The sequence below is a fragment of the Xenopus tropicalis genome, chromosome 2 (genome assembly GCF_000004195.4).
Source record: "Xenopus tropicalis strain Nigerian chromosome 2, UCB_Xtro_10.0, whole genome shotgun sequence".
NCBI classification, from domain to species: domain Eukaryota; kingdom Metazoa; phylum Chordata; class Amphibia; order Anura; family Pipidae; genus Xenopus; species Xenopus tropicalis.
The window spans coordinates 88,161,626-88,187,959 of NC_030678.2; the positions used below are offsets into that span (position 1 = coordinate 88,161,626).

Below are 26,334 nucleotides of genomic sequence, written 5' to 3' on the forward strand. Positions count from 1 at the left end.
AACTGATGCTGGAGAACCCTTGACCGGGCAGTATCTCCAGGGTTCCCACAGCGGGTGGCATCAATAGGCGCACCAGACTTGCTTCGAGTAAATCAGATATATGAATGTGCACTCCTTAATTGACATTGAGCTACTGCCACAATCCTACTGCATCAATAGGTGGACTTGTGCTTAATTCTGAATAGGAGGAAGGGAGCGACGCCAAGTGCAACTATGTGAAAGTGCAACAAGCACCTTTTGATTCATTAAAGTGCCTTTAGCAGCCCTGCAACTGCACTTGCAATAATTGCACATTGTACTAATGTTTGCAAGTGACCCCTTTAATTTTATACACAATATACCTAAAATGTTTGGTTAATGTGCTTACATCTCTAATTAGTTTTCTCCGGTTGCAGTTGTAATAAATAATATTAGAGCCAAAACAATTCAAAAAGAGGAATTAACATATCGCAGCCTTTCTGGGCATCAACACAGTCTTTGCTTGAATTAGTTTATAAGCTCAAGCAGGGAGAATACTCAGTGTTTATTGCAGTAACAGAAACATTTCACGTCAAGCAGACTGAAAAATCAATGCTGTAGGTCTGATGTACCAAAGTCAATCTGCGTGTTCAACATTCACACTATTGATTAGGGAATATTTGCTTAGTCTTTTTACAGGAGTAACACGCAAGCAATGGCAGGTAAAATCCACCACCTATACCCTAAAGCTACCTATAAGTCAGCATCAAGCAAGCACTCTGCCTCGTTCTCAATTATATGAGCCTTAGCTGTGAATTTTATGGCCTTCAAACACAAGCACTTGTCTCAGTGGGGGAAAAGTGATTTAAAAACTAGTTAGGAGACAGGCTCTTTCAGAAGCCAAGACAAATGGACTGCTAGTTGCTGGGAGATCATTACAAGACACTTTAAGTCCAGCTCCTAAAGAGCAGAAGTTATAAATATATTAGCATATGAAATAAAAAGCCTTGAGTCATAACTGCAGTCGCTATAATCCTTTCCTTCAAACTTTTATTTCAGTCCTTTTGCATGCAGTATATATCACTGCGTAGGTTAACATCTTAGAGGAACAATTTCTAATGTTATACAACAAATTTAAGGCAATATAGGAAATGCAAATGGCTCACTTAATAAATTGGTGAAAGGCCAATTTATTAAGTTAGAATAAAATAACTGCTAAATTTCAGGATGTTTCCAAACCTTAACAGCCTGGTTTATTCTGTCTGGATACACATCAATTGCAATAGAAGCAAAGGAACACATACAAACAGAAGTGAACCAGTTCTACCAGCCAACCAATCAGATGCTTGCTTCCAAAGAGGTGATCAGTAAATTATACCTGTTGTTGTTTTCATTACATTAACCTCATAATGGCATCTTCTTGCTTTAGATTGTTAGAACTTGTAGGGAGGCGCAACCGACAGTTCATACACTCACATAAGAGGGTCACACAAACTTTAATCAAGTGAAATTCAGTTGTTTTAGCAAGAGGAACACATACACAATGGTACAACATTCCATGCAGGCTAATCACACAAGTAAATACTGTCCAAAGGACACTTACTCAAGGATAACTAGGTTGGGTTCTCACACATGTCTCCAGTCCCCGGTAATCCCTGTTCCCCACTTGTCTCAGCAATCTGACACTCACTACGGTGCCCCTTTGCTATTCTGACCAGGCCTTTCCTCACTGGGAGACCTCTGACTTGAAGCTCATCAAGCCCCTTTCACTAAGCTATTCCAATATGCTCGGGTCCCTATCCTGTGGATGATCCACTGGGAAAACTATTCCCGTTACCCTGCTTGTTGGGGCAATAAGCGGCCCATGTTCCACAACCAGTCTCAGACATCTAGTGCCTGTTCCACTTCCCTTTTACCTATCCTTGCCTGCTTCTGTTCCTCACTATTTGGTCTTCTTCTCCTTTTCCAGCTTGATCTGTGGCACAATAAAGACCCAAAATTTGGGCGTGGTTCCCTTTTTATACCCTTTTAACTCTAACACTCTCTGGAGGCTGGTGGTAAGCATTAAACTGTAATTATTTTTTTTCTAACTATACTGCCACCTCTTGGTTACATAGAGACATTACATTCTATTTAAAATAGTTTTCCACTGCCACCTATTGGCTGTTTAAAGAAAAACATGCAATAATAACCGCATACAATCATCCTCTTCCACCCCCTTACAAACTGCCATATTTACTGGCATATTTACTGCCATATCTAGAACACTCAGCAACACTGCTGTTCATGGCCTTAAATTGGCTAAATGTAAAAACCTGATCATTTCATTTATTTCTGACTGTACTGTTTTCTTGTTCTTGCATTGTTCAAGCTCTTCTTATTGTTAGCAGGCACTTCTCTCAAGTCTATCTTTCTGCTGCTCAAGGTCTTTATCAAACTGTGGCTGGGGCTTCATTTAAGCAGCTTTCTTTTTTTTATTGAGAGGTTCAACTTGACAATTCGCTGGCAATAAGTTGTTCTTTGATGCCATAACAATGCTTGCGCTATTCACCAATTTAAAAAACCAGGAAAGCATCTATTTCATCAATTTAGCTTTGCTTTCACTTGATATATGTAAGCATGTTACTTGTTATCTTAGGTGCAAATTAATTCTTTTATACTATAAAAGCATGGGACAGTTTTTTTGTTATGCACAAGACCTACTGCATCCTCATTTGTATTGAAGAGAGGTACAGTACATTTACACCTCACCTTAAAAGAGAAATTATTGTGCTTGTACCAAACAGATTAGTTTAACAACAAATGCAACTCAGCAACGGCCGTATATTTCTATTGTCAGGAAATGTTTTCTACAAAATAAAAAATGAGAATGGAATGGAGCATCAATGCTGCCTGCCACTTTGGTGATGGAGGGGCCTCTTAATATTAGAATAGAATAGTGCTGTCCAACTGGTGGCCTGCGACCCCCCTCTGTGTGGCCTCCCACCTGTCTGGCTGCTTTGGTGGCTTACCTTTGTGTAAGCTTTAAATGGTATCAGTACTGTGATTAACTGCATGGTTCACACCTCAGATTCAGGCTGTAAGCCCTCTGTATTGTAAATGTAATTCCCTGTGTTGTTGGTGAGCAGTAGAAACCCACAAATAAACCCTGCACATATACTGAGGTGGTGCTGCAATTAAAGTTTTTTAATATATAGTTAGGAGCAGTGCCAGCATTGTGTCACTGTATGCTGTCTGTGTGTGCCATACTCTGCCTGCCCTATGCTGCCTGTGTGTGCCATACACACAGGCAGGGTAGGGCAGGCAGAGTATGGCACACACAGGCAGCATAGGGCAGGCACAGTATGGCACACACAGGCAGGTTAGGGTGGCAGATTATGGCACACACAGGCAGGGTAGGGCAGGTAGAGTATGGCACACACAGGCAGCATAGGGCAGGTAGAGAATGGCACACACAGGCAGCATAGGGCAGGCAGAGTATGGCACACACAGGCAGCGTAGGGAAGGCAGAGCATAGCACAACAGGCAGGTTAGGGAAGGCAGAGTATGGCAGGTTTTTGCTGTACTACCACCATTAATATGGGTATGGTCATGTGATAATGCAGGTGTGGCTTATAAAAGGGGAGAGGTCAAAACTGGCTTCCATTATTGGCCCTCCACCATGTAGTCAGAAAAATTCCGGCCCTCGGTACCAGAGAAGTTGGACAACATTGGAATAGATCCAAAGCAAAATGGTAGAAATCTGTTACAATCAATGTACTACACATTCCATCATTAAAATCCAGGCCTCAGTGTTAGTATTATAATCAACAACAGCCTTTCTGTTTATGTTACAATCCTCTGTGAATAGAGCAGTACTGTATGTCTAATGCCAAGTCTGTCATTAATAGGTGTTACTCTATAGGCAAAATATATGGACACTTTGCTCTGTATATAAGAGATTTCATGTGTATTGCTGAACCACCATCATATTCTAGAGCATTGTATGATATAGAAAAAAAATTATAAACCTGATCAGACTGAAAATACAGAGGCAATAAGCCATGTTTGCTGGATCTCATTGTCTAAAGCAGCTGAAGGACAGACATGAAAAATGTCAAGAACATTCTCACCACATTTTTTTTACCAGCCATATCTACCCTGTAGAGGTACATAGTGCAAGTCCATAGTGCTGCAAGGAGCAAGATAAGAAAATTGATAAGTTGGATGAAGTGTCAGTGGGGTGACAGTGCGTAAAATAATGATTTGGCCATAAGAGTCCTAAATTATCTGCACCAGAATGTCATAGAAGGGTGTGACGTGAGCCAAGAGACAGGAAATCACCATGTATACACTATCCAGTTGTGGGTATTTGTGCCCCACTTCATTTTTTGCTGGCCTTTAAACTGATAAAACTACTTGAGCCTCATTTACAAAGTGTGGGGCAGATTGCAAAGTGCCATTTGCACCCTGCCCTGATCTTATGAATAGTGATCAGTGAATTTGTTCCATTAGCTGAAAAATTCCTGAAAATGCTGAAAAATGTTTTTCAGCTGGCATCACAGCTTAATTCTTAGTTATTAGATTGCATGTTGTATCCCACCCCAGAGCATAGTTTCAAATTACAATTTCTTCCTTACACTAAAAAAGGGAAAGATTGCATTTCACTTTTTACCTATACAAATGGGAGGATTGGGATTCCAGTAGAACCTGTCTGCAATTTGCACACAGCTGATTTTAGGTTCCCCCTCCAGAAGGTATCCTGGGTCACACTGAAACACAATTGAGTCCCCAGCATCACGACTATCTCCGCTACGGCTGCCATTTTGTGGTATTCCAGGATCATTGCAGGATGTAGCTGTTGTCACTAAAAGTAAAAGAAATAAGGTGTTAAGAATTATCTCCTGTGCAATTGAGGAAGCGAGGATTAGTACGTTAAACGGAATACAAATTTCTGCCACTTTACAGAAAAGATAGTGGATTCATGGGATAATCCCTAGCAAAACTTTACAAAAGCAAACACAGCAAAGGAATGAAAATACCATTTGGAAAAGACATTATCTTGAAAATAAAAAACTAGGCATGGATTAAACCCATGTCTGTGGATTTAAAATCAGGTAGAAGGAGAGCATTATTGATAGGACAAGAAGCAATCATAAAGTCAAGCAAGAAGTGTAGTAAGATACAGACATTAGGTAGGATATATCAGTTTCTTATTTGCATGCCTCCCGAACTAAATAACAACATTGGCAGACTCAAGACAAACATGTAATATAACATGACCAGGTGCACGGCCTATCTCTCGCTCTCAAACACCCCCCTTAATTGAATAAAACAATTACATACATTGTATGTTAGTACCATCATTAACATAGTAACATTATAACAGTTGATAACAATGGTTTGTAAGGCCCTCTGCCAGTCTACCCTTCCAAATGCCAGCAATACCCACTAGCCGCTTGTACCTATCTCAGTGGGTACGCATAGCGTTAATATCCACACCAACCATCCACAGTGGCCCACGCTCCTGGGTAATTAACAGACCATATCCAACCTCACCGTGGGTACCCACCTTAGGGGTTGCCCCAACGGTCCCGTACTGTCCAATACCACAACACCATGCCCGGCAGGCTGGCAAAGAACCCGCCAACGCTGTGACTGCTAAGTAAATGCTTTCCTACTGCCTCTTGGGGCTGCCGCCTGACAGCTTGAATGCCCGCTTCCCGCGCTGAATTGCTCCGCCTCCCCTTGCCCACTAATTTTGATCGCGACTTTTTCGTTACCAATAGGATTTTTGCGGAAAAACGCAAGTTTTTCGTAGCCATTCCGAAAGTTGCGATTTTTTCGTAGTGTTAAAACTTGCGCAAAAAGTTGCTATTTTTTTCGTAGTGTTAAAACTTGCGCAAAACGTCGCACCTTTTAAGTTTTAACGCTACGAAAAAAGCGCAACTTTTCATGCAAGTTTTAACGCTATGAAAAAATCGCAACTTTCGGAATGGCTACGAAAAACTCGTGTTTTTTCGCGCAAATCGTATTGGTAACAAAAAAGTCGCGATAATTTCCGAAAAGTCGTAAAGGCGCCGAAAAAGTCGCAAAATGTTCGTTTTCCAATCGGAATTTTTCCAATTCGGATTCGAATTCGTGGGTTAGTAAATCAGCCCCTTAGGGACAGATTTATCAAAATGGGAGTTTTGAGCCTAATACACCACATTCTATTCATTCCTATGGAATGGGGGAAAGTTAGAACTGGCCATTTGATATATACTCTTCTAAACATCCCACAGGCTAGAAAGTGGGTGAGTTTTTATGTATTAAACTCTAAACTCACATTTTGATAAATCTGCTTCCTCTACTGGTATGGGATCAATTAAGTGAAATCCTTGAGACCTGCGGTCCTTCTGCAAAATCTATCATCATCACTTTTTAAGCCTACTAAAAACATTTAACCATTAAACGAACATACAAAAATCATCAACATGGATTTGTGCTATAATAATTAACATGAGCCATAGTTAAAAATCAGTTAAACATTAAGAATTTTTTCTTTAGATAGTAATCTATGTAAATTAGTGTTTTGGAAGTTTTTGGAGATTATTCTTAAACTCACAGTGTAAAACACTGTGCACTCTTTACCTAGATTACATGTGTGTGTGCATGTTTCTCAGTTCTATTTTTTCCCCCTTACATCTCTCATTGTTACATATTTGTACAGCCATTTATATACGATGTGAAATAAAACAAAATGTAATGATCAACAAGCTTTGCTGTATCCACCTGTAACTCCTGGCTCTGTCTGCACTGTTAAATATGAATATGACTTTCTGCTTAGTTGTGCACATCTTAGATACAGCAAATTCTGCAAAACATGATATTATAAAATAAATACCTGCAGGGAAAGAGGTAACTTGCAGGGAGGTAGCAGCAATAGAAGTCACTGAACTTTACTGGGGATGCTGCAGGACACACAGCTAAGTATTTGTCCATTAACTGTGTGACCATTCATTATCACACAACATAACTACATGCTATGTACACTGTGAACAGAGACCCTGATTTAATATGAAATATTAAATATGACTAGCAGGGAGAGCGCTGGCATTCTAGTCTATCTTTGTATTTGACTTTTTGTATACAGAACAAAACATCTGCTAGAGCACAATGCAAACCAGTATTAAGTTGGTGCCCAGCTCACAAGAGTTCATAATATAGAAGTTGCTTAAATGAAAAGTAACACTGAAAAATAAAAGTATATAAAAGTAATTAGAATAGAATGTAATGCTGCCCTGCACTGGTGCAACTGGCGTGTGTGCCTCAGAAATGTATATGAACAAAGTTGCTGTGTGACCACGGGGGCAGCCATTCAAAGAAGAAAAGACACAGGCACTTAGCAGATAACATAGAAAACACTATTGTATTCTAAAGAGTTTATCCGTTATCTGCTATGTAACCTGTGCCGTTTCTCCTTTTTTCCAGCTTGAATATCTGCCCCCATGGCTACACAGCGGCTTATATATATATTTATATAAACTATAGTAACGTTACTGTAGCAAACACACTACTTTTACCAGTGCAGGGCAACAGTACATTAATTTATTTTTTGGTGTTACTGTTCCTTTAAGCATGTTTCATGCTCTTATTATCTGCATTCATGAATAGTTTTAATTAGTTTTTCATTATTCTGTATGTATAGCAGGGTTGAAACAAGGGTTAGGGAAAAAGGGATGTAATGTTCTGGTTTATTGCTATTTTATTGGCCAAATCCAATGAACCAATAATCACTCCTTGTTTCTCTTTTCCCTTTCTGTGTAAGCTGGGAAAACTATGATTTGGTGGTACTATGGGGGGGGGGGGGGGGGGCTGCAAATTGCTACTCTTGTCTTGGATGCCAGTACAGGTGCATTAGTCACCATGCTGTACAGGTAAAGGACCCCTTATCCAGAATGTTTGGGACCAAGAGTATTCCGGATAAGGGGTCTTTCTGTAATTTGGATCTCCATACCATAAGTAAAAAATCAATAAAACATTAATGAAAACCAATAGGATTGTTTTGCATCCAATAAGGATTAATTGTATCTTAGTTGGGATAATTTATAAGGTACTGTTTTATTATTACAGAGAAAAAGGAAATCAGTTTTAAAATTCTGAATTATTAAAATGGAGTCTATGGGAGATGGGCTTTCCGTAATTCGGAGCTTTCTGAATAACGGGTTTCCGGATAAGGGATCCCATACCTGTATTATGAATATTTTTAATTAAGATACATTTCATGCTGCAACTATATTTAGATCATTAGGAGGCATACATACTCATACAACAGAGGCAAATGTATTTCTCCAGACTGAGCAGATATGCACCTAGTAAATCTTGACATGATTTCTGACAGTACATAAGTGCAATGCTCCTCAAGGTACAGTGAGACCAAAGCCATTAAACATTGTAAGACATTGATGTAGAAAAAGCTTAGCCAGACCAAGGGTAAAAATAAGAATAGAAACATGGGAATAGCTTTAGATAGGGGCTCATAAGATACCGGTAGGCTTTGCCCAGTCTTTTCCATGTCTGAGCTGTGCATGATTTAGCACATGTTGAATTACTATATCTGCTTCAATAAAAGCATATTCAGATACACAATAGCAATATAAACACCGCCCAAAGTCCTCACTCAATTATGAAGGCAATTTGGCTCACTAAATACCACCCATTTATCTCTCCAGCCTAGAATCTCCTGTTCCTGCATGCCCTGTGTAATTAACATTTTGGTTCATTAAAAGGCAACACGAGAAGCAGTGCAGCTTTCTTTCAAAGAGCACAATGGATATGCACAGTATTTCTTGTAAGCAGATAACTCATTTCATCTACATCTGCAACCTTATTTTACAATGGGCTTCAATTCAATTAATTGGAGACAATTCAGCACCATGGTGATTGCAATGAGGTGAAAGAGGGATGGGACAATCCCCAATAATTTTTCTTTGCTATCATTTAACATTAAAACGTACAGCTTCAATGGGGAGGGGAGGCTGTCAGAGTCTAAATGCCTGATAAGTTTTCCAATGTGATCTTAAGTTAGAGAAACATTATTTATTTCTCATTTGAAGAGGCGCATGCTTTCTTCTGGTCTTATGGGAAAAAGAGATTGAAATTGGATCATGAAAATAATTTACTAATGCATGTAAAGACATCCCTGAAACATAGAAAATATATCTGCGTGTGTTTAAGAAAAATACCTTCTAGTTATAAATACCACAGACCATTACTTTTCTGTATATTTGACCTATGCATATCATCAGGAGATGCCATGTTGCTAGAACCTGACCTTGGTAATTATTGGATTCGGTTCAGTATTCGGCCAGGATTCAGCCTTTTCCTGCAGGATCCGGATTCGGCTGGATCCACGGTGCTGCCTGAATCGAATCCGAATTAGCATATGCTAATTAGGATTTGGAAGGGTTAAATGTCGCTGTGTGAACACGGAAGTGGAAAATTTTAGCCCTTCCATATTCTATTTAGCATATGTTAATTAGGATTCAGATTTGGTTCGGTATTCGGGCAAATCCCTTTCAATGGATTCGGGGGTTCAGCCGAACCCAGAAAACTGTGTTCGATGCATCCCTAGTAATTACATATTTGACAACGTGTTGCTTTAAATTAGAATTAGAAAAAGAGCGTTGACCCACAACTGCCATATCTGGAAAGAGTAAAGCTTGTAAGTATTAAAAAACCTGCCACTTTTCTGTGAATTAGGTCCACAGGGTATAATGGAAGGTTTGAAAATTACATTTGCAGTTTATTTAGAAATTTTATTTAAATCAACTGCTTGCTCAGACTTAAATGTTGGGGTGGCCAGTTGTAGTGCATATTTTATAATAAAATACAATTATTTTAATATCACCTCATTTGTCCATGTATGAGTATAGTTTCTGCTCTGTAGTATCATGGGTGGCATATTCCCTATTGCATACACTGTGATCTTTTTGCTTTACTTGTAATTGTGCCCTAAAACATCAGCTTTATGCAGAAAAGAGTGAATTAATACAGTATTTCATATACGGGCATAGGATCTTGAAACCCATATACCTCATTTGTCTATACATTGGTATAATATCTGCTCTGTAGTGTCATGTGTGGGATTTCCTCTCTAGCAAACTGTGATCTTGCTTGTTTACATGTAATGGTTGGTCTGTGTCCTTAAACATTAGCTTTATAAAGTAGAGAGTTAATTGATACAGTATTTTAAATACAGATATGAGATCTTTTATCTAGAAACCCTTTATCCAGGATGCTCTGAACTACCAGAAGCCCATCTCCAACAAATTCAATTTTAACCAACTAATTGAAAAATGTTAAAATGATTTCTATTTTTCCTGTAATTAGAAAGCACTACCTTGTACTTGATCCAAACTAAGATATAATTAATTATTACAGGATGCCAAACAATCCTATTGAGATTATTTAATGTTTAAATTATTCTTTTGTAGACTTAAAGTATGGAGATCCAAATTACAGAAAGGTCCCCTACTCTCAAAACCTCCAGATCCCAAGCATTTTGGATAACAGGTTCCATACCTGCATTTCCTTAACAATGGGTAGAGATGGGTGCTTTAGGAGGGCATATTACAGAGAAACCATAAAAAACCCTACCTGAAAAATGGATGGAGAATCCCTGTTTGCTGGTGAAGAAGTCTGTGTTGAAATGCAAGGTAACAGAGTTAAATGTGCTGTGAATATCAGGAGGCAAAATAGAACCACTCAGTTCCTTCATGAGAATTCCACTCTCCACTGAACCATCCCAGATCTTAAGAACATCATGAACTTCCTCTGTGTGAAACACAGTCAAATGTAACCTGGTGGAAAAATGTAGGGAAAAAAATGGCATTTAGTCAGACTTGAATGGGCTCCCACTGGCAAACCGTTGCTGTATATTTGTACAAGATAATGTATCCAACACATTAAGCATAAAATTAAAGAGTCTGAGCTTATTTATAATCAGCTGACAGGGAAAGCTAACATGAAATATATCTCACAGTAGGGCAGTATAGTGATAATGCTAAGATGCACTTTATGTATACTGTAATGTATTTAATATGCAAATGTCAGATTCCTAAAGCTCCCTTCTGATGTTTGACTTGTATGCAGTGCGGCCAGAACTCTCATCCAGAATCTGATCTGTGGCCTCATAGCATTTGCTCACTTTTACTGGTTTATTTGGGTGCATTTCCATTCACACTAAAGTAATGATATACTATAACTTTGTTGCAATAGTGACACGGAAACACCATAATCACACAGTCACCAATACAATCTAATGGATGTATGGAAGTGCTCTTGTGAGGCCAAGAATCTTATTTTGGATGTGAGCAGTCGTTTTCACTGAACTTATATACAATTAACAGGTCTAAAGATTGTTTGCTATCATCATCTAATTCTAATCCAAATGTACTTTGTTATGAAGAATTTGAATTATTGATAGTATGGATATTTAAAGATATTAGAGTAAACCAAATAAAAAAAAAAAAAATCAAACCCAGATGATGAAGAAAAAAGGAAAACAATTTTAACTTGTGTTGTAAAATTTGCATTTTACTACACTAATACAAATTTGCTATAATGTTAGTGTATATTTGAGTCTAATTAAAATGCTCTGTTGTCTCTTTTAGGAAACAAAGCATTTTGTCAGAGAAAGAATACATTTCACAGAAAATGTTGTTAAAAAATGTTTTACCAAATGAAAAATCTATTTGCAGCAACTATATATGAAGCCCCTAATATTCTGTAATGGGATCTATTTCTTTCCAAGTAACATACTGATAGATTACAAAGTATAGAACAGAAGTTAAGCAGAATGCCTACAGATTTGTACTGTTGGTACACTATATTTGTACAGTATATTACAAAAGTAGTGGGATGGCATGCCAAGATAATATAAAATAGCAGCAAGTGGTCAATGTAAAGGGCTACATCAAAGCCTCAATGTTAACTATAACTTAGCTGCCCTGAGCATATTGAGCATGTGAATGTCACTGACATTCCTCAATAATCCAAGATGGTGACCTCTTGTGTACTTTGAAGGCCTGAATCCTTCAGTTACCTCTTGCCATTTATTTGAAAGTGACATATAGCAACTGGTTGATTCTTTTCTTTTTCACTCACACAGATTTAGCCCTATGTACTGCCATAAACCAGCAATGCAAACTGGGAAGCTGGGGTACTCCTCAGTGACAAGGAATGTTTGCTGGGAAAAACTCCAAGCAGACCAACAAGGGTGAAATGCGGATGTCAGTGCTGTACAAGAGCCTTGAAATGCAAGGCCATAGTCTAGCACCAAAGTTAGCAATCTTCTACTTTGTTAAAGAAACACATCTAATTGTCAGCTTACCACTACACCAATCTAAAGTCAGTCCAAAGACTCAGAAAGAACTCACTTTTGACATTTATAAAACTCTTCACTGAGTGAATGTCAAACACATATCTATTCTATTCTACTGTCTGCTAAAGGGCCCTCCTTGCAAACTGGAGACAATCTCAAGTTGAGTAGAATGCCAACATAATAATTGGTTGCTAATAGTTCTTTTATAGTTACAACCCTATAACTTTTTGACATGAGCTCATTCAGTTGGATTCATGCAGAAAAGGGTTATAAACATTATATAAACTTCCAAGAACAAATGTATACATATTCTTTTACACACATGCGCATACATGGTTCCTCTGACTTATGGGAACTATTTCCACACCACCCCACTTGGCTACCAGACTTATTTAACCTCGCCCCTTCACCTTCTGCCATGTTGAAATGAAAGCAGCTAGGCAGCAGGGGGAATAAATCAAACATGGATGTGTAATGGTGAACAAATTAATGTGTTATCTCTCACATCTTAGTTAATGGTACACTGGTAGAGTTTTATTCATTACAGGTTAAAGCGGTGATCCCCAACCAGTGGTTCTTGAGCAACATGTTGCTCACCAACCCCTCAAAGCAGGTGCTCAATTTTGAATTTCTGGCTTGGAGGCAAGTGTTGATGGCTTAAAACCCAGTGTAAAGCCACATAGAGCCTTCTATATTCTGCCAGTCCACATAGGGGCTACCAAATAGCCAATTATAGCTCTTATTTGCACCCACAGGAACTTTTTTCATGCTTGTGTTGCTCCTCAACACTTTTTCCATTTGAATGGGGCACACGAGAAAAAAAGGTTGGGGATCCCTGGGTTAAAGGGTTGATATCTTTATTTCGGTGGGTCAACATTGTTCTGCATTAAAGTTGAGGTATGCCCAAACTATGTATAATAACACCTCTCTGCTATGCCCAAGGCTTTTTTTCAAGACACAGATCACCAGGTATTCTATGGATTTGTGCTAGTAAATGTCTAAGTGTTAATAAGTGTAGTGTTGTATTTTTGCGAAATTCAAACTGCTCAAGAGAGTCCCAATGCCAGAATTTAAGGTATGTCTTTCTAAAGCATCAAGCTTTCGTACTGATCTGAGGATAATTGTCTCTACCAGTTATGCAGCAGCAACACCTGGCTCTATTTTCTCTTGTGTGCAGAGCAGATGAATTCCTACAGACATTTCATGTACAGCCAGTTTATGAAATCCTGCTTGTTTTTAAGCTGTAAAAGCAACAGAGAAATTGAAAGACTTGGGTTTTCCTATGAGATACAGGAAAGGTATGAAGCCTGTGATAAAAAAAAGCCCTCTAACGTCAGTGGAGAAATTAAAAACCTATTGTGGTTTTATGTTATTACACTCTGTCAAATCTCAGCCAGCTTTGTCAGTGATTAGCATACATTGTACCGAGGTACCCATTTGCATTTATATAGGACTTTTATCCAAAATTGCATTCAACTGTACCTTACAATCTCATCCACAGCAAAGGGGATTTGAGATATCAGCTACAGCACAGGCAGTGAAATGAAGCCCATAGATTCAAACAGACAACCTGCTAACTGCCTGCCCTCGGCCTGTCCTTTTCACCCTGAGAGTCAGTTACATTCAGCCAGAGGGAGTCTCTAGTTGTTTCTGTCTTCAGCACAGTGACAAAAAGAATTAACTAAAAAAATCTGCTCTACAAACATAAAGAAATGAAGATACTGACAGATCTGTCATGGTATAAGTTGGAATACATATGGGAAGTGTGCTCAAAACTGCAATTTGCTCACTGCACTTTTGGTAATACCCGATTAGCTGGAATATGGGGCCAAAGTTCCTCATAGCATTTAAAAAGGCAAGACAGTAGGGACCAATATATATACAGTATATATTTGCACTCAGTTAAGATCATTTTTGCACACATAAATTTTAAAAAAATGAATGCGATATATATATATATATACAGTATATTGTATTTATATAGCATGTGGCATATATCGGCACTCCCCTTTCAACAACAGTACAAAAGAAAAGAGTGCTAACAAAAATATTCAAAAGAAAAATCACAAAAGCACTCACAGAATACTGGAATGACAAAGGGTTCTTTACTATATCAGAAATGTATTGCCAAGCAGTGGGCCAGTAATTATAAAAACCCTGGAGGGAAGTTATTACTCTACCACAGTGCTGTCCAACTTCTGCGGTGCCGAGGGCTGGAATTTCTCTCACATACATGGTGGAGGGCCGCTAATGGAAGCCAGTTTGCCCACTCCCCCATTTTAAACCACACCCACTTCAAATCACACCCATTTTATCACAATGGTTGCTGCAGGGATATCAACCATCATTCATATGTTAAAGAATTATATTATGTCATATAAAAACACACCCTTAAATCTATATGCCTCCTCCTCCCCTGTGGATAGCACAGCAACCCCCAGCACATAATTACACACCTTAGGGACCGTTTAATGGCTATTTCCAACTGTTAACAAACTCCCAGAACAAACCCCTGCCAGGTTCACCTTCCACAGGCAGCATAGGGTAGGCAGAGTATGGCACACACAGGCAGCATAGGACAGGCAGAGTATGGCACACACAGGCAGCATAGGGCAGGCAGATATATGATTACAGCCCGAGCCTGAGGTGTGAACACTGCAGGGAGTGAACAATGCAGAGATTAAAAGGTGTGAACAACACAGGGGATTACATTTTTAAACAATACAGGGGGATTGCAGCCTGAATCTGAGGTGAGAACCATGCAGGGGGCCAGTTAATCTCAGTACTGATACCATTTAAAGCATACACAAAGGTAAGACATCAAAGCAGCCAGACAGGTGGGGGGCCACACAGAGGGGGGTCGAGGGCTGAGGCAGAAAACAAACAAACTGTGAAAGAAATTCTAAAATACTTCCTATGTATTTGAAATACTTCCTATGTATTTAGACTACCAGTGAACCAGTCTGTTCACTGATAAACTTTGGCTTGTTTAAAAAGGTGCCCTCAGTGAATAAAACATTGGCGCATACCTGCTTGAAGTTACACTGAGTGTCTCTTTCTCTTACTTTGGAAAAGGTGTTGCCACTAATATGGTAATATATTTATAAATACTTTATATTTCAATATACTTATTTTGATAATGTCTCCTACTTGTTTTATTCCGCCCTCCCTCCTGTTCCTGTGTTATTAGTTGCATAACATTACTATTTGCATTCCCTGGTGAAATAATAACAACAGAAATGTTTGCAGGGTCCCTGAAAATGACTGCCCCTCCTCTCATTAGTATCCCTTTTCCATTCCTGCCTATTACAACCAAATAAAAAAAACAAAGGTAAATGTCAGGTATGCAAGGTGAGAGCCCCCATGATAGATTTAAGATACATCGGCATTCACCATTACATCAACTTTACCGCCCAGCTTGCCAATGTTTTAATATTTGACAATATTGCCTGTTTTATCCAATTTTATGTACAGAGATTGTGGAATTAATTTCATAAATGCTCCTGTAAAGAAAACATATTTTAAAATTCAATTCCATATACATGCACAGAACTTCACCACAATTATATTAAAATATCCCTTTACTAATACTACTGGAATAAAACCAGTTTATTTTGATTATTCTTGTTCCTGTTTAATCAAGTGTTTGTTTATCATATTGTATTGCCAATTCCTTCGCCCGACAAGCTGATGATGAGCAAGCAGCCCTATTCATGTAGTGATTAAGCACCAATGGAAGGAAACAAGGTGTGAAGAAAGATTCAGGCTGTGTCTCTGCAAGAACATAGCATTATGTGAAATGAAGCAGGCTAAGTGAGCAGAGGGTGATAGATTATACAGAGGAAACCACAGAGATACTTCCTTAACTTCAAGTGAAATAATTCATTTACAGCCTACTAGGGAGGGATGGGAAAAGAGTATAATATCATTTGGACATGGCAGAAAATGCATTCTGACAGCAAATACAAACAGATATTCAATGCCAAGACCCATTTTTCCCTACTTCTTGTGGAACCTGTTTTATCTAATATTTTTATGTTTATTAAAACCACTCTTTCTACTGGTTTGCCTCTTTTGATAGGAGTATACAGTAGTCCACATGCCTCTTTTAATCACCTTGATCCGAGTGTAATTTATATATTATATAATAATGTATTCAAATAGCAGAAGGGAGGCTAGTGTGCTAGTTTGATTTTTTTGCTAGGACAGATATGTTTAATGGCTCCATTTTGCAAAGGAATCATTATGTTCAAGCAAAGATTTATTATTTCTACTATTAGTAGTATTAGTAGTTTTACTATTTCTAGTACTAAGTAATGCATGTTTCTAACACACATATTTTTTAGTGCACTAAAGTGGGAATGAAAGACCCTTATTTCTGGCTTAAAACAAAGGAAATTTAGCTCCTACGTTAAATAGTTAAGAGCTTGCCTCGTGGAAAACTTTTATAGTTCTCAGGGTGTTTTATACAAAAAAATGAATTCTGTAAACCCCAGGTTCACTAATTTCCATAAAAATTAACTTTTGCATACAAAATAAAAGGATTAAAGTGGACCTGTCACCCAGACATGAAAATCTGTATAATAAAAGTCCTGTTCAAATTAAACATGAAACCCAAATTCATTTTTATATTAACACATCCAAACCCATTATAAAGGCATTTAAAAATCACAGCTGTCAATCATATATTGCTTGCCCCACCTCTATGCCTTAGGCATAGAGGCGGGGCAGACAATAACTTTAGCTTTCCATTCAGCACTTCCTAGATGTCCCTGCACATCTCACTTCTCCCCTCCCTCCTCCTCATCTAATTGTGTAGCCAGTGCATGGGCATGGGCATCTGGCCCCCCATTCTGGCACAGAAACCAGATTTTGGCATGATACAAAGCTTGTCTTAATAACAGTGCCCACAAAATGGTGCCTGCCTGCTTGCTTTGATTGAGTAATTCCAAGATGGTAGGAAACAAGATTTATATTATTTATATAGAGTAAGTAAAGTTTATTTTGCTCAACTAACAATATAGAAAAAAATTTGGACTTATTTCTTAGGGTGACAGGTCCGCTTTAATGAAACTCTGGAAATAGTCTGGTCCAGAGGGTTCCTCAATAGGTGTCAATAGGCACAACTGTGCAAGTACCTTTAATGAATGGGGTTTAATGCACATCTGACTGCATGGAACTGTGGTATCTGACAAAATGACCCCTAATATTTCATATTAACATAATATATTATCTCACAATAAAAACATTTGGCGCCAAAAATACATTTTTTATGGCATAACAATAACTTTGGCAAAAATCATTTTGCCAATGCAAATATTTTTGTGCTCACAGAATTCAGTTGTGCCTTGCCATGTTTTGAATTTGAGATATTTTTGGTAGTGAAATGCAGTATTTGAATTCCGGGTCTACAAAATGCATTTTATGTTACAAAATGAGTACAAATGGCACCCCACAGAAAGGAATAGATTCCCTGCCAAACATTGTATAACCATGTCATTATAAACAGTCAGTGTTTTCTCTGCAACATAAAAACAGATTTTCAGTTGGATGAGTGACTATCATTTCTTTAATATGAATTTGGGGCAGTGGGCAGGCTTTGGTGGAAATGCTCCGTAGCAGTATAATAAAAATTTTCAAGTACAAAACAAAACAGGCTCATTAAAAACACACACACGCATATCTGTAATATGTTCTTTTATATAACAACCGCTTATATTTTAATGTTCCTTTGGCTTCAAAATGCTGCATAGCTTCTACACATGGGCAGCATTAGTGGTGGCTTCATAGAATTCTTTATCTAGCAGAGAAAAGATTCTAATTATTATACCGGAGATTAGCAAATTGCTCAGTACTGAATATATAATTAGTTAAAGACTTTCAGAGGCTCTGAAGTAATCTAGAACTGGGCAAAAGGGGATTTTGATATTTCAAATACGGGGTTTTGCTAACTCTTTTAAGTTATAAATCAAATTCACTTTTAATATGAAATTACAGAGAGTATGTGTGCCTGAAGATGAAGATTTAATAGTCCTGCCATTTGTTCGACCATCGATGTTTACTTAGTGCTGAACAGTTGTCCTGTAATATATATCCTTCATCATCTGGAATGACTCCATAGGTTAAAATGCTAGAATTAGATGATGACCCTCTTCGGAAAAGGCAAACAAATTATGGCGTGGAAATATTTTTTTTTAATTTACTTTCCTTTACCCTCCATCTCATAAAGTTTATTCATCTTGAAGATCTGAAATGCATTGTTTATTTACTTCATGACGAAAATGAACAGAGGAATTTTACAGGCTATTTCTACATACTTTTTTATAAGGTAGGAGAATGGTTTGGATGCCAGTTTTTTTGCATATTGAAGGTGAGGTCAGACAGGGCTTCTCACCTCGTGCATTTTGTGCATCTAGCATCTTATGAGATTTAACTCATAAAATAATTTGTCCATCAGTGGTTAAACCCTGCCAAGCTGATGATAATATGAATTGTAAACAGGATTCTGAATACATAAACACATTAAGGGGCTGATTTACTAATCTACGAATTCGAATCCAAATGGGAAAAATTTGGATTGGAAACAAACATTTTGCGACTTTTTCGTATTTTTTGCGATTTTTTCATCGCCGTTACGACTTGCGCGAAAAGTTGCGACTTTTTCGTAGCCGTTACGATTTGCTTGTATATTGTCGCAACTTTTTCGTATTGAGCGCTCGTAAATGGCGGGCAAAACTTTCAGACTTTGCATGATTTTGGAAGCCTCCCATAGGACTCAATGGCACTCTGCTGCTCCAACCTGGCCCAAGGAAAGTCACCATACTGAAGCTTGAATGAATCCGAAACTTTAGTACTCGGCGCGAAGGCTACGAAAAAGTCGTGACTTTTCGCGCAAGTCGTAACGCTACGAAAAAGTCGCGACAATTTGCGAAACAGTCGTAACGGCTACGAAAAAGTCGCAACAATTTACGAAAACAACGCAAAATACCGATCATTACGAAAAAAACGCATTCAGATGCCTTCGGACCGTTCGTGGATTAGTAAATCAGCCCCTAAGTCTATAGGTGCAAGAGCTCTAATAAGCTCCTGCACTAATAGCGTCAGGCTGAGGGCACACAGAGTGTATTCTCCGCTGCTTTCCGCCTGCATTTTTTTTGCATGCTGAGAAAAGCAAATCTGCTCCCTTAACTACCTCAGTAAAACTGCATTGACAAGTACAGCTTCTGTCTCTGCTAGGCTACATAAAGCAAGACTGAGCAGGGTTTGGCCCAAAAACCTAAGGGCAGCGGAGCAAGCTCCATGTGCTCTTAATCTTAAAGTTCTACTATTTATTCAAAGTGCACTCAGATAAAAATCTATTCTTTATATTTAGAATTAATGTGGGTGCATAGTAAACATGCTAGCAAGTGTGTTTACCATGTATTCCATCACACCTTGAACATGTTACATGTCTTTATATGACACATCTTCCAATGTCCAAATAGGCTATGAGCTAGTACATTATATTAATACATTTACTCATCTTATAGTCCCACATACAAATAGAATATTTTGTGTAAGCACACATTCAGACAAAGCAAACAGTAGCATACAGTGGTAAAATTGCATATGTATTATGTCTTACTCTAAACACTATTGGGCAGCTTGATCTGAGCTTTTGGTTTCAGCAACGCTCCACTTTCACCATTAATATAATTATATAATATAATAATTATGTTTATATGTATATATAATATACATATTTTTTGTTTTGTTTGGTGTTTGTCCCTGAGGAAGGTCACAGTTAGTGATTTAAACATTGGACTAATCTAATAAATTTCTTTATGATGGCAGCCATGATCACAGAGCAATAATTTATCAAGGCTAACAGTGCTAGAAAAAACAACTCAAACACAAAGCCTGCATGTAAAGAAACAGATTGCTGATAGGATTATAAAGAGTAAGTAGATTCTTTCAGAAACCATTGAAATCATTTTTCTCTAGGCATGGTTTTGTGTCAAATTTCCGAGTTTCAGCATTGGCGGATTTTTTCCACTACATGGGTGCAAAAATTCACTGTGGAAAAAAAATGCGCACGCAAAAATTTGCTATATGTAGTACAGTCAAATGAAATCTGTTCCACATAGTGAATCTGTCCTGTTTCCCTGGAAAATTCATGAATCTTTGAAAAGATTTGTGAAATGGTGGAAAATTATCGAAATGTTGAAACTGACTGGCAGCAAAAAAAATTGTTGCATGTGTCAAAAAAATGACATGCGCAGAAAACAAAGTTTTTGACGTGTGTCCTTTTCGCCACTTTGTGCAATTTTCCTTGAATTTTTTGCAAATTTTCAGCCGAAGCTAAACGGGACAGATTCACTCATCACTATGGGGCATATTTATTATGCTGTGTAAAAAACGGCGAGAAAATTCGCCACACATCGCCAAGCTTCGCCATGTAAAAATGGCGTAATTTTTTTACGCGGTTTTTCTTCCACCAGAACTTATGGAAAATAATGGCGTAATATCCGGCATTCAGACGGCGATCTTTTCCATTTATTTTACACAGATTTTTACTCCGTTTTTTCGGCGAATTTGTCTTACACAGCATAATAAATACGCCCCTATGCGTCACAGCTTTAATTTGACAGTACAGGTATAGGACCTGTTATCCAGAATGCTCGGGACCAAGGGTATTCTGGATAAGGGGTCTTTATGTAATTTGGATCTCCATACATTAAGTCTACTAAAAACATTCATTAAACCCAATAGGATTGTTTTGCATCCAATAAGGATTATTTATATCTTAGTTGCATACTGTTTTATTATTACAGAGAAAAAGTAAATCAGTATTACAATTTTACATTATTTGATTAAAATGGAGTCTATGGGAGACAGGCTTTCCGTAATTTGGAGCTTTCTGGATAACGGGTTTCCAGATAAGGGATCCCATACAGGTACTACATACAGGTATAGCAAATGTTTAGGTGGTTACATGTGGTGGGCCCTCAGTATTGTTTATCATTTAGAATGGGCAACCAGGAGTGCTGAGGGTGCAAGGTACTAGGCAGCCCTGTACCAACAAGAAATTGGGTATGGGGCTGTGTTGTGCCTTCAGCTCTGTGTCTCGTGACAGATTTGTAATGTGGAATAAAGTACAGCGTGCAAATGACACTAGGGGGCACATTTACTAACCCACGAACGGGTCGAAATGAGTCCGATTGCGTTTTTTTCATAATGATCGGTATTTTGCGATTTTTTGCGATTTTTTCGGCTTCTTTACGAATTTTTCGTTACCAATACGATTTTTGCGTAAAAACGCGAGTTTTTCGTAGCCATTACGAAAGTTGCGTAAAAAGTTGCGCTTTTTTCGTAGCGTTAAAACTTATGCGAAAAGTTGCGCCTTTTTCGTAGCGTTAAAACTTAAAAGGTGCAAAGTTTCGCGTAAGTTTTAACGCTACGAAAAAAGCGCAACTTTTTGCGCAAGTTTTAACGCTACGAAAAATCGCCAGATTTTACGCAACTTTCGTAATGGCTACGAAAAACTCGCGTTTTTACGCAAAAATCGTATTGGTAACGAAAAATTCGTAAAGACACCGAAAAAATCGCAACAAATACGAAAAAGTCGCAAAATGTTCGTTTTCAAGTCGGAACTTCTCCAATTCGGGTCGGATTCGTGGGTTAGTAAATCAGCCCCTAGGTACTAAAGAATTGCAAATTTGCAGCCCTTACTGCTCCAACACTTGTGCTTAGGCCTTTCTAAAGGACCTCAGAATTACCTAAAGGCCTGTTATAAAATTACACGATCCATTTAAACTGTAACAACCTTGTTGCTTTTTCAAAAGTGTAGCTACATTCCAGAAATTAACACACACACACAACACAGAAAGAACACACAGAGACACAATCTCTTTATACTTACCCCAAAGATGCTGAGCAACCATATTTCTTACAAATGTTATGTGCTTAGTGTGTAAAGCAATTAACAATTCCTAAATAAAGTTTTAATTATACACAGTGCAAAGAACCATAGCAAGCAGTCAGTAATAATGTTTGCTTTAGCCAGTGCATATTGATTAATGATAACTAATGTGTGTCTATCTACAATGGGTTACTGCACTTGAGTTGAGGGAGGGAATTTGCCTTTTTGTCTCTTATGGGAACAATTGACAGTGATAAAGCAGTCATCTGCTATGGTAATAGCTAAAAAAAGTTTTCTTTTTTACAGAATATGTCTTTCATCTTTTAATCCCATATATTCAGCTATGTCTCACTATGCAAAAGACAAACTGCAGGCTGAAGTTGCACACTGCATTTGCATCATTTGTATCTTTGCTAAAATCCTGTATGATCTGTCTTTCTTTAAGTGGCTGCCTGGGTCCAACATCTTTTGCTTTTTAAAGATCATTTATCTTTTTATAGTTAGCAAATACCTTCATTTTCTGCACTGAATGGATTTTGCTAACATACGCGGCTCCTGCTGTCAGAAAGTCAAACAGCCATAGGGCAAGTCTGCAGCTATGAAAAGCATTTGAGACAGAAAGGTTCATGTTTAATATATTTTATAATATCAGCAACTATACTTTTGTGGAATACCCAGACAAACCATCATAAAATGAGTATTGGCTGTATGAATATATCTTGAATATATATAGAGATGTAGCGAACTAATTCGCACAAAAATCGGGTGTTCGCAAGTTCGCGAACTTTTAGCGATGTTCGCAATTTTGGGTTCGCCTTAGCTGGAGCCAAATTTTGACCTCTCACCCCAGAGCCAGCAGATACATGGCAGCCAATCAGGCAGCTCTCCCTCCTGGACCACCCCCGGACCACTCCCTTCCATATATAAACCGAAGCCCAGCAGCCATTTTACATTCTGCCTGTGTGTGCTTGATGAGTTAGCATAGGGAGAGAGCTGTGCAGGGATTTGAGGGAGAATTTAGGTAGCTTTGCTGACTAGTAATCTACTTTCTACTGCTCTGTATGTAGCTGCTGGGGACAGCTGTCCTGCTGATCTCATCTGCTGTAACCCAATAGTCCTTGTAAAATCAGTTTATTACACAAGTTTTTGTGTAACAACGTATTTTTCAGAGAAATTTTTGCCCTTGATCCCCCTCCTGCATGCCACTGTCCAGGTCGTGGCACCCTTTAAACAACTTTAAAATCAGTTTTCTGGGCAGAAATGGCTTTTCTAGGTTTTAAAGTTCGCCTTCTCATTGAAGTCTATGGTGTTCGCAAAGTTCTCAAAATTCGCACTTTTTGGCAGAAGTTTGCGAACTTTTTTTGTGAGGTTCGCTACATCTCTAAATATATATTGAACATATATTGTTTTGAAATCACCCTTTAAACATGTAGACAATGATGAAAAACAAATTGTACCTGAGTTTAATTTTTAGTTAAAAAGGATCGGTACAGTATAACATTTTCTTACCACCAGTGACAGCTGTGTTAAGGCAGACTGTTTGGCCCTCCTAGTGTCTGGCTTCCTATATAAAGGTATGAGAGCCACAAAGTCTCATGCAAAGCCAGGGAAAGTAACCAGCAGGAAGTGGAATGTCTGGTTGGTGATAAGGCTTTTGGGGAAAATTTTATTTAAGTAGTACAAAAATACAAAAAAATACATCTATTGGCACATTCCTTCTGTTCTAGGAGTGAATAATGCTATGCTAATAGGGCTACTACTTGTCTGGTATTTTACTGAAAAGTAAACCAGGGAATTTAATTTTTTATGAATACATTTTCTCAAACTAAAGTTAAGGGGGTGATGTATCAGCGGTCAGATTTTTTTTTCTAGGTTAGAGTTTTAGAAAAAAACTTGAAAACTCGAATGTAAAAAATTGCCCATAACTGTTTGAACAGAAAAAGAGCCCTTGACCCAAACAACACAATGTTACATGCAGTGTTGGTGAGCTCCACAACACAGCTCTAGTTGTTCTCCTTTCTCCCAGAGCACAGAAGATAACCTGCTCTTAAGGTCCCCATACACGGGCCGATTCTAGCTGCCGATATCGGTCCCTTAGACCCGTAGGTGGGGGATATCGGGAGAAGATCTGAAGGTGTATGGGCACCTTTAGACTACACCTTTATACTTCAGGTAATGCTAGACATCACACCTCAGCAGAACCTAATTTTCATAGCCTTCTGTGCTGCTTCATAGAGGGATATACATTTCATCCATGGCCTTTCCAGTAATTATATATATATATATATATATATATATATATATATATATATATAGTATTGTTATGCTACATGCTACTACAGCTATAATGTTTATATCCAATTTGTTTTCATTACATACTGGCATAGGATTTTATGCTGATATTACTCCACAGCTTGTTTAAAGTTATACCAATAATTATATTTGATCTGATGAACTAGAGCAAAACTTTGAATCAGGTGTAAAGTTTCCTGCTGACCAACCCAAAGTCTAAATCAGAATATAAAAAGATCTGGAAAAATATGACTTGTCTGATATGATGATTCCCACTAGTGACAGTCAGAGACCAATACACAGACACCAGACAAAGGGACAATATTTAGTCATACATATGATATCACTGTGAATAATTATTATAGAGTATTAGAATGCTAGTAGGTTTTTACTTGTACTTGTTAATATAAATATAAGGTATTTGTAAGGTATTTGATTCATATCTAGAACTTAGCAAAATTATGAAGCTACTTTTTACCAGTTGACGAAAATGTAGTCTCATTTCTTGCATACTGTATATACAGATTATGGGATGGACTTACCCAATAGTGCAGCCAGCATCTGCTTCTATTATCCATACACAGTTCAGGTTGTGATCATAGGGTGCTGGATAGCCAGGAGATAAGACTCTGCCAACCCTTTCTCCCCTGATATGGCCTCCACACTCCGCTGTGAAAAAGAAGACGATGTGGTTAATAATGTTTGTGCCTGAAAACAGTGATCATTTATTAACACTGGGCAAATCTACCCATGGGCAGTAACCCATGGCCAATCAAATTCATTGCTCTACCTACAGCTGGATAAAAAAAGCCAATCACTAATTGGTTGCTATGGGTTATTGCTCATGTGCAAATGTGCCCAGTGTTGATAAATGAGCCCCTGGGGCTATTTTTTTGTCATTTTTAGATGGAAATAAATGTTGATATCTAGTCAGTTTACAGTTAGCTGGTTAGTATAGGCATTGTTTATTCTGGTATTTTCATGACTGTGCCTTATACCTACTACAGTACTTTTAAAAACATTAATCTCAGTGTCATACTGGCCAACTGGGATACCAAGAAAACTCTCACAAGCCCAGGTGTCAGTGGACCTTTCTTTTTCTAACCATTTCATCTATTTCATGGTCAGTCCTTATTTTTGTTTTAGAAGAAAGGGGCAAAATAGGCACGTATCAGTTTCAGCCAACACCTAACTGAATAAGTTCAATGGAACCATTGTGATTGGATGTCTGTGACTGTACTACCCTCAAGAGTTTAAATGCTGTGGAATTCCCTACCAGTCATTTGAACTGAAGAAAGATGAGTGGTGAAACGTTTTTAGGAAAAAACTCAGAAAAGTCCAGGTGTTTTAGACCTAATTCTACTAGATACTGCATATAATGACCTGGATGAATGATAATCTTCATAGACATTGTCTATGAGTCAGCTTTGTGATTTAGGATTAATTACAAACCTTATCTTTTGCAGGAAGTTTCACTAAAAGTTAATAATAAAATCCCTTTCTGAGCAGCATGAGGACTCTGTTTTGGGCCCCAGTTTAAATATTAAATATCACTGCTTTAGGTCATAAGTGATACAGAAGATTTTCATCAGTTGTTTCCACCAGTGGTGCCTGAAGCAGTCTTTGCAGATTTTGGAAGCAGAAGTGGATATGCAAGAAGGTTTTCAGATGTTGATAAACCAAATCCCCCGTTTTAAAATGCATTACTTTTATAAAAATTGGAAAAATTAAAAAGAATACACAAAAATATGTATAAACTATAATGTATCTGTTTATTACAAAAGGACACATTTTATTTAGGTGAATACTTTGACCTGAATCAGTTAGCTGACAGTTA

General features: G+C 38.0%; 1 protein-coding gene across 2 annotated transcripts in view; it reads right to left on the reverse strand.

Moving 5' to 3' along the window:
- The window catches only part of csmd2 (CUB and Sushi multiple domains 2), a 554,847-nt gene that overhangs the window by 81,478 nt on the left and 447,035 nt on the right, over positions 1 to 26,334 (reverse strand). For both annotated transcript variants that reach the window (XM_018091826.2, XM_031896919.1), the window contains 3 exons: positions 25,040 to 25,166; positions 10,579 to 10,781; positions 4,613 to 4,804 (listed from right to left, as the gene is read on the reverse strand). In XM_018091826.2, the coding sequence (XP_017947315.2) occupies positions 4,613 to 4,804; positions 10,579 to 10,781; positions 25,040 to 25,166 (522 nt within the window). The remainder of the gene's footprint in view (positions 1 to 4,612; positions 4,805 to 10,578; positions 10,782 to 25,039; positions 25,167 to 26,334) is intronic.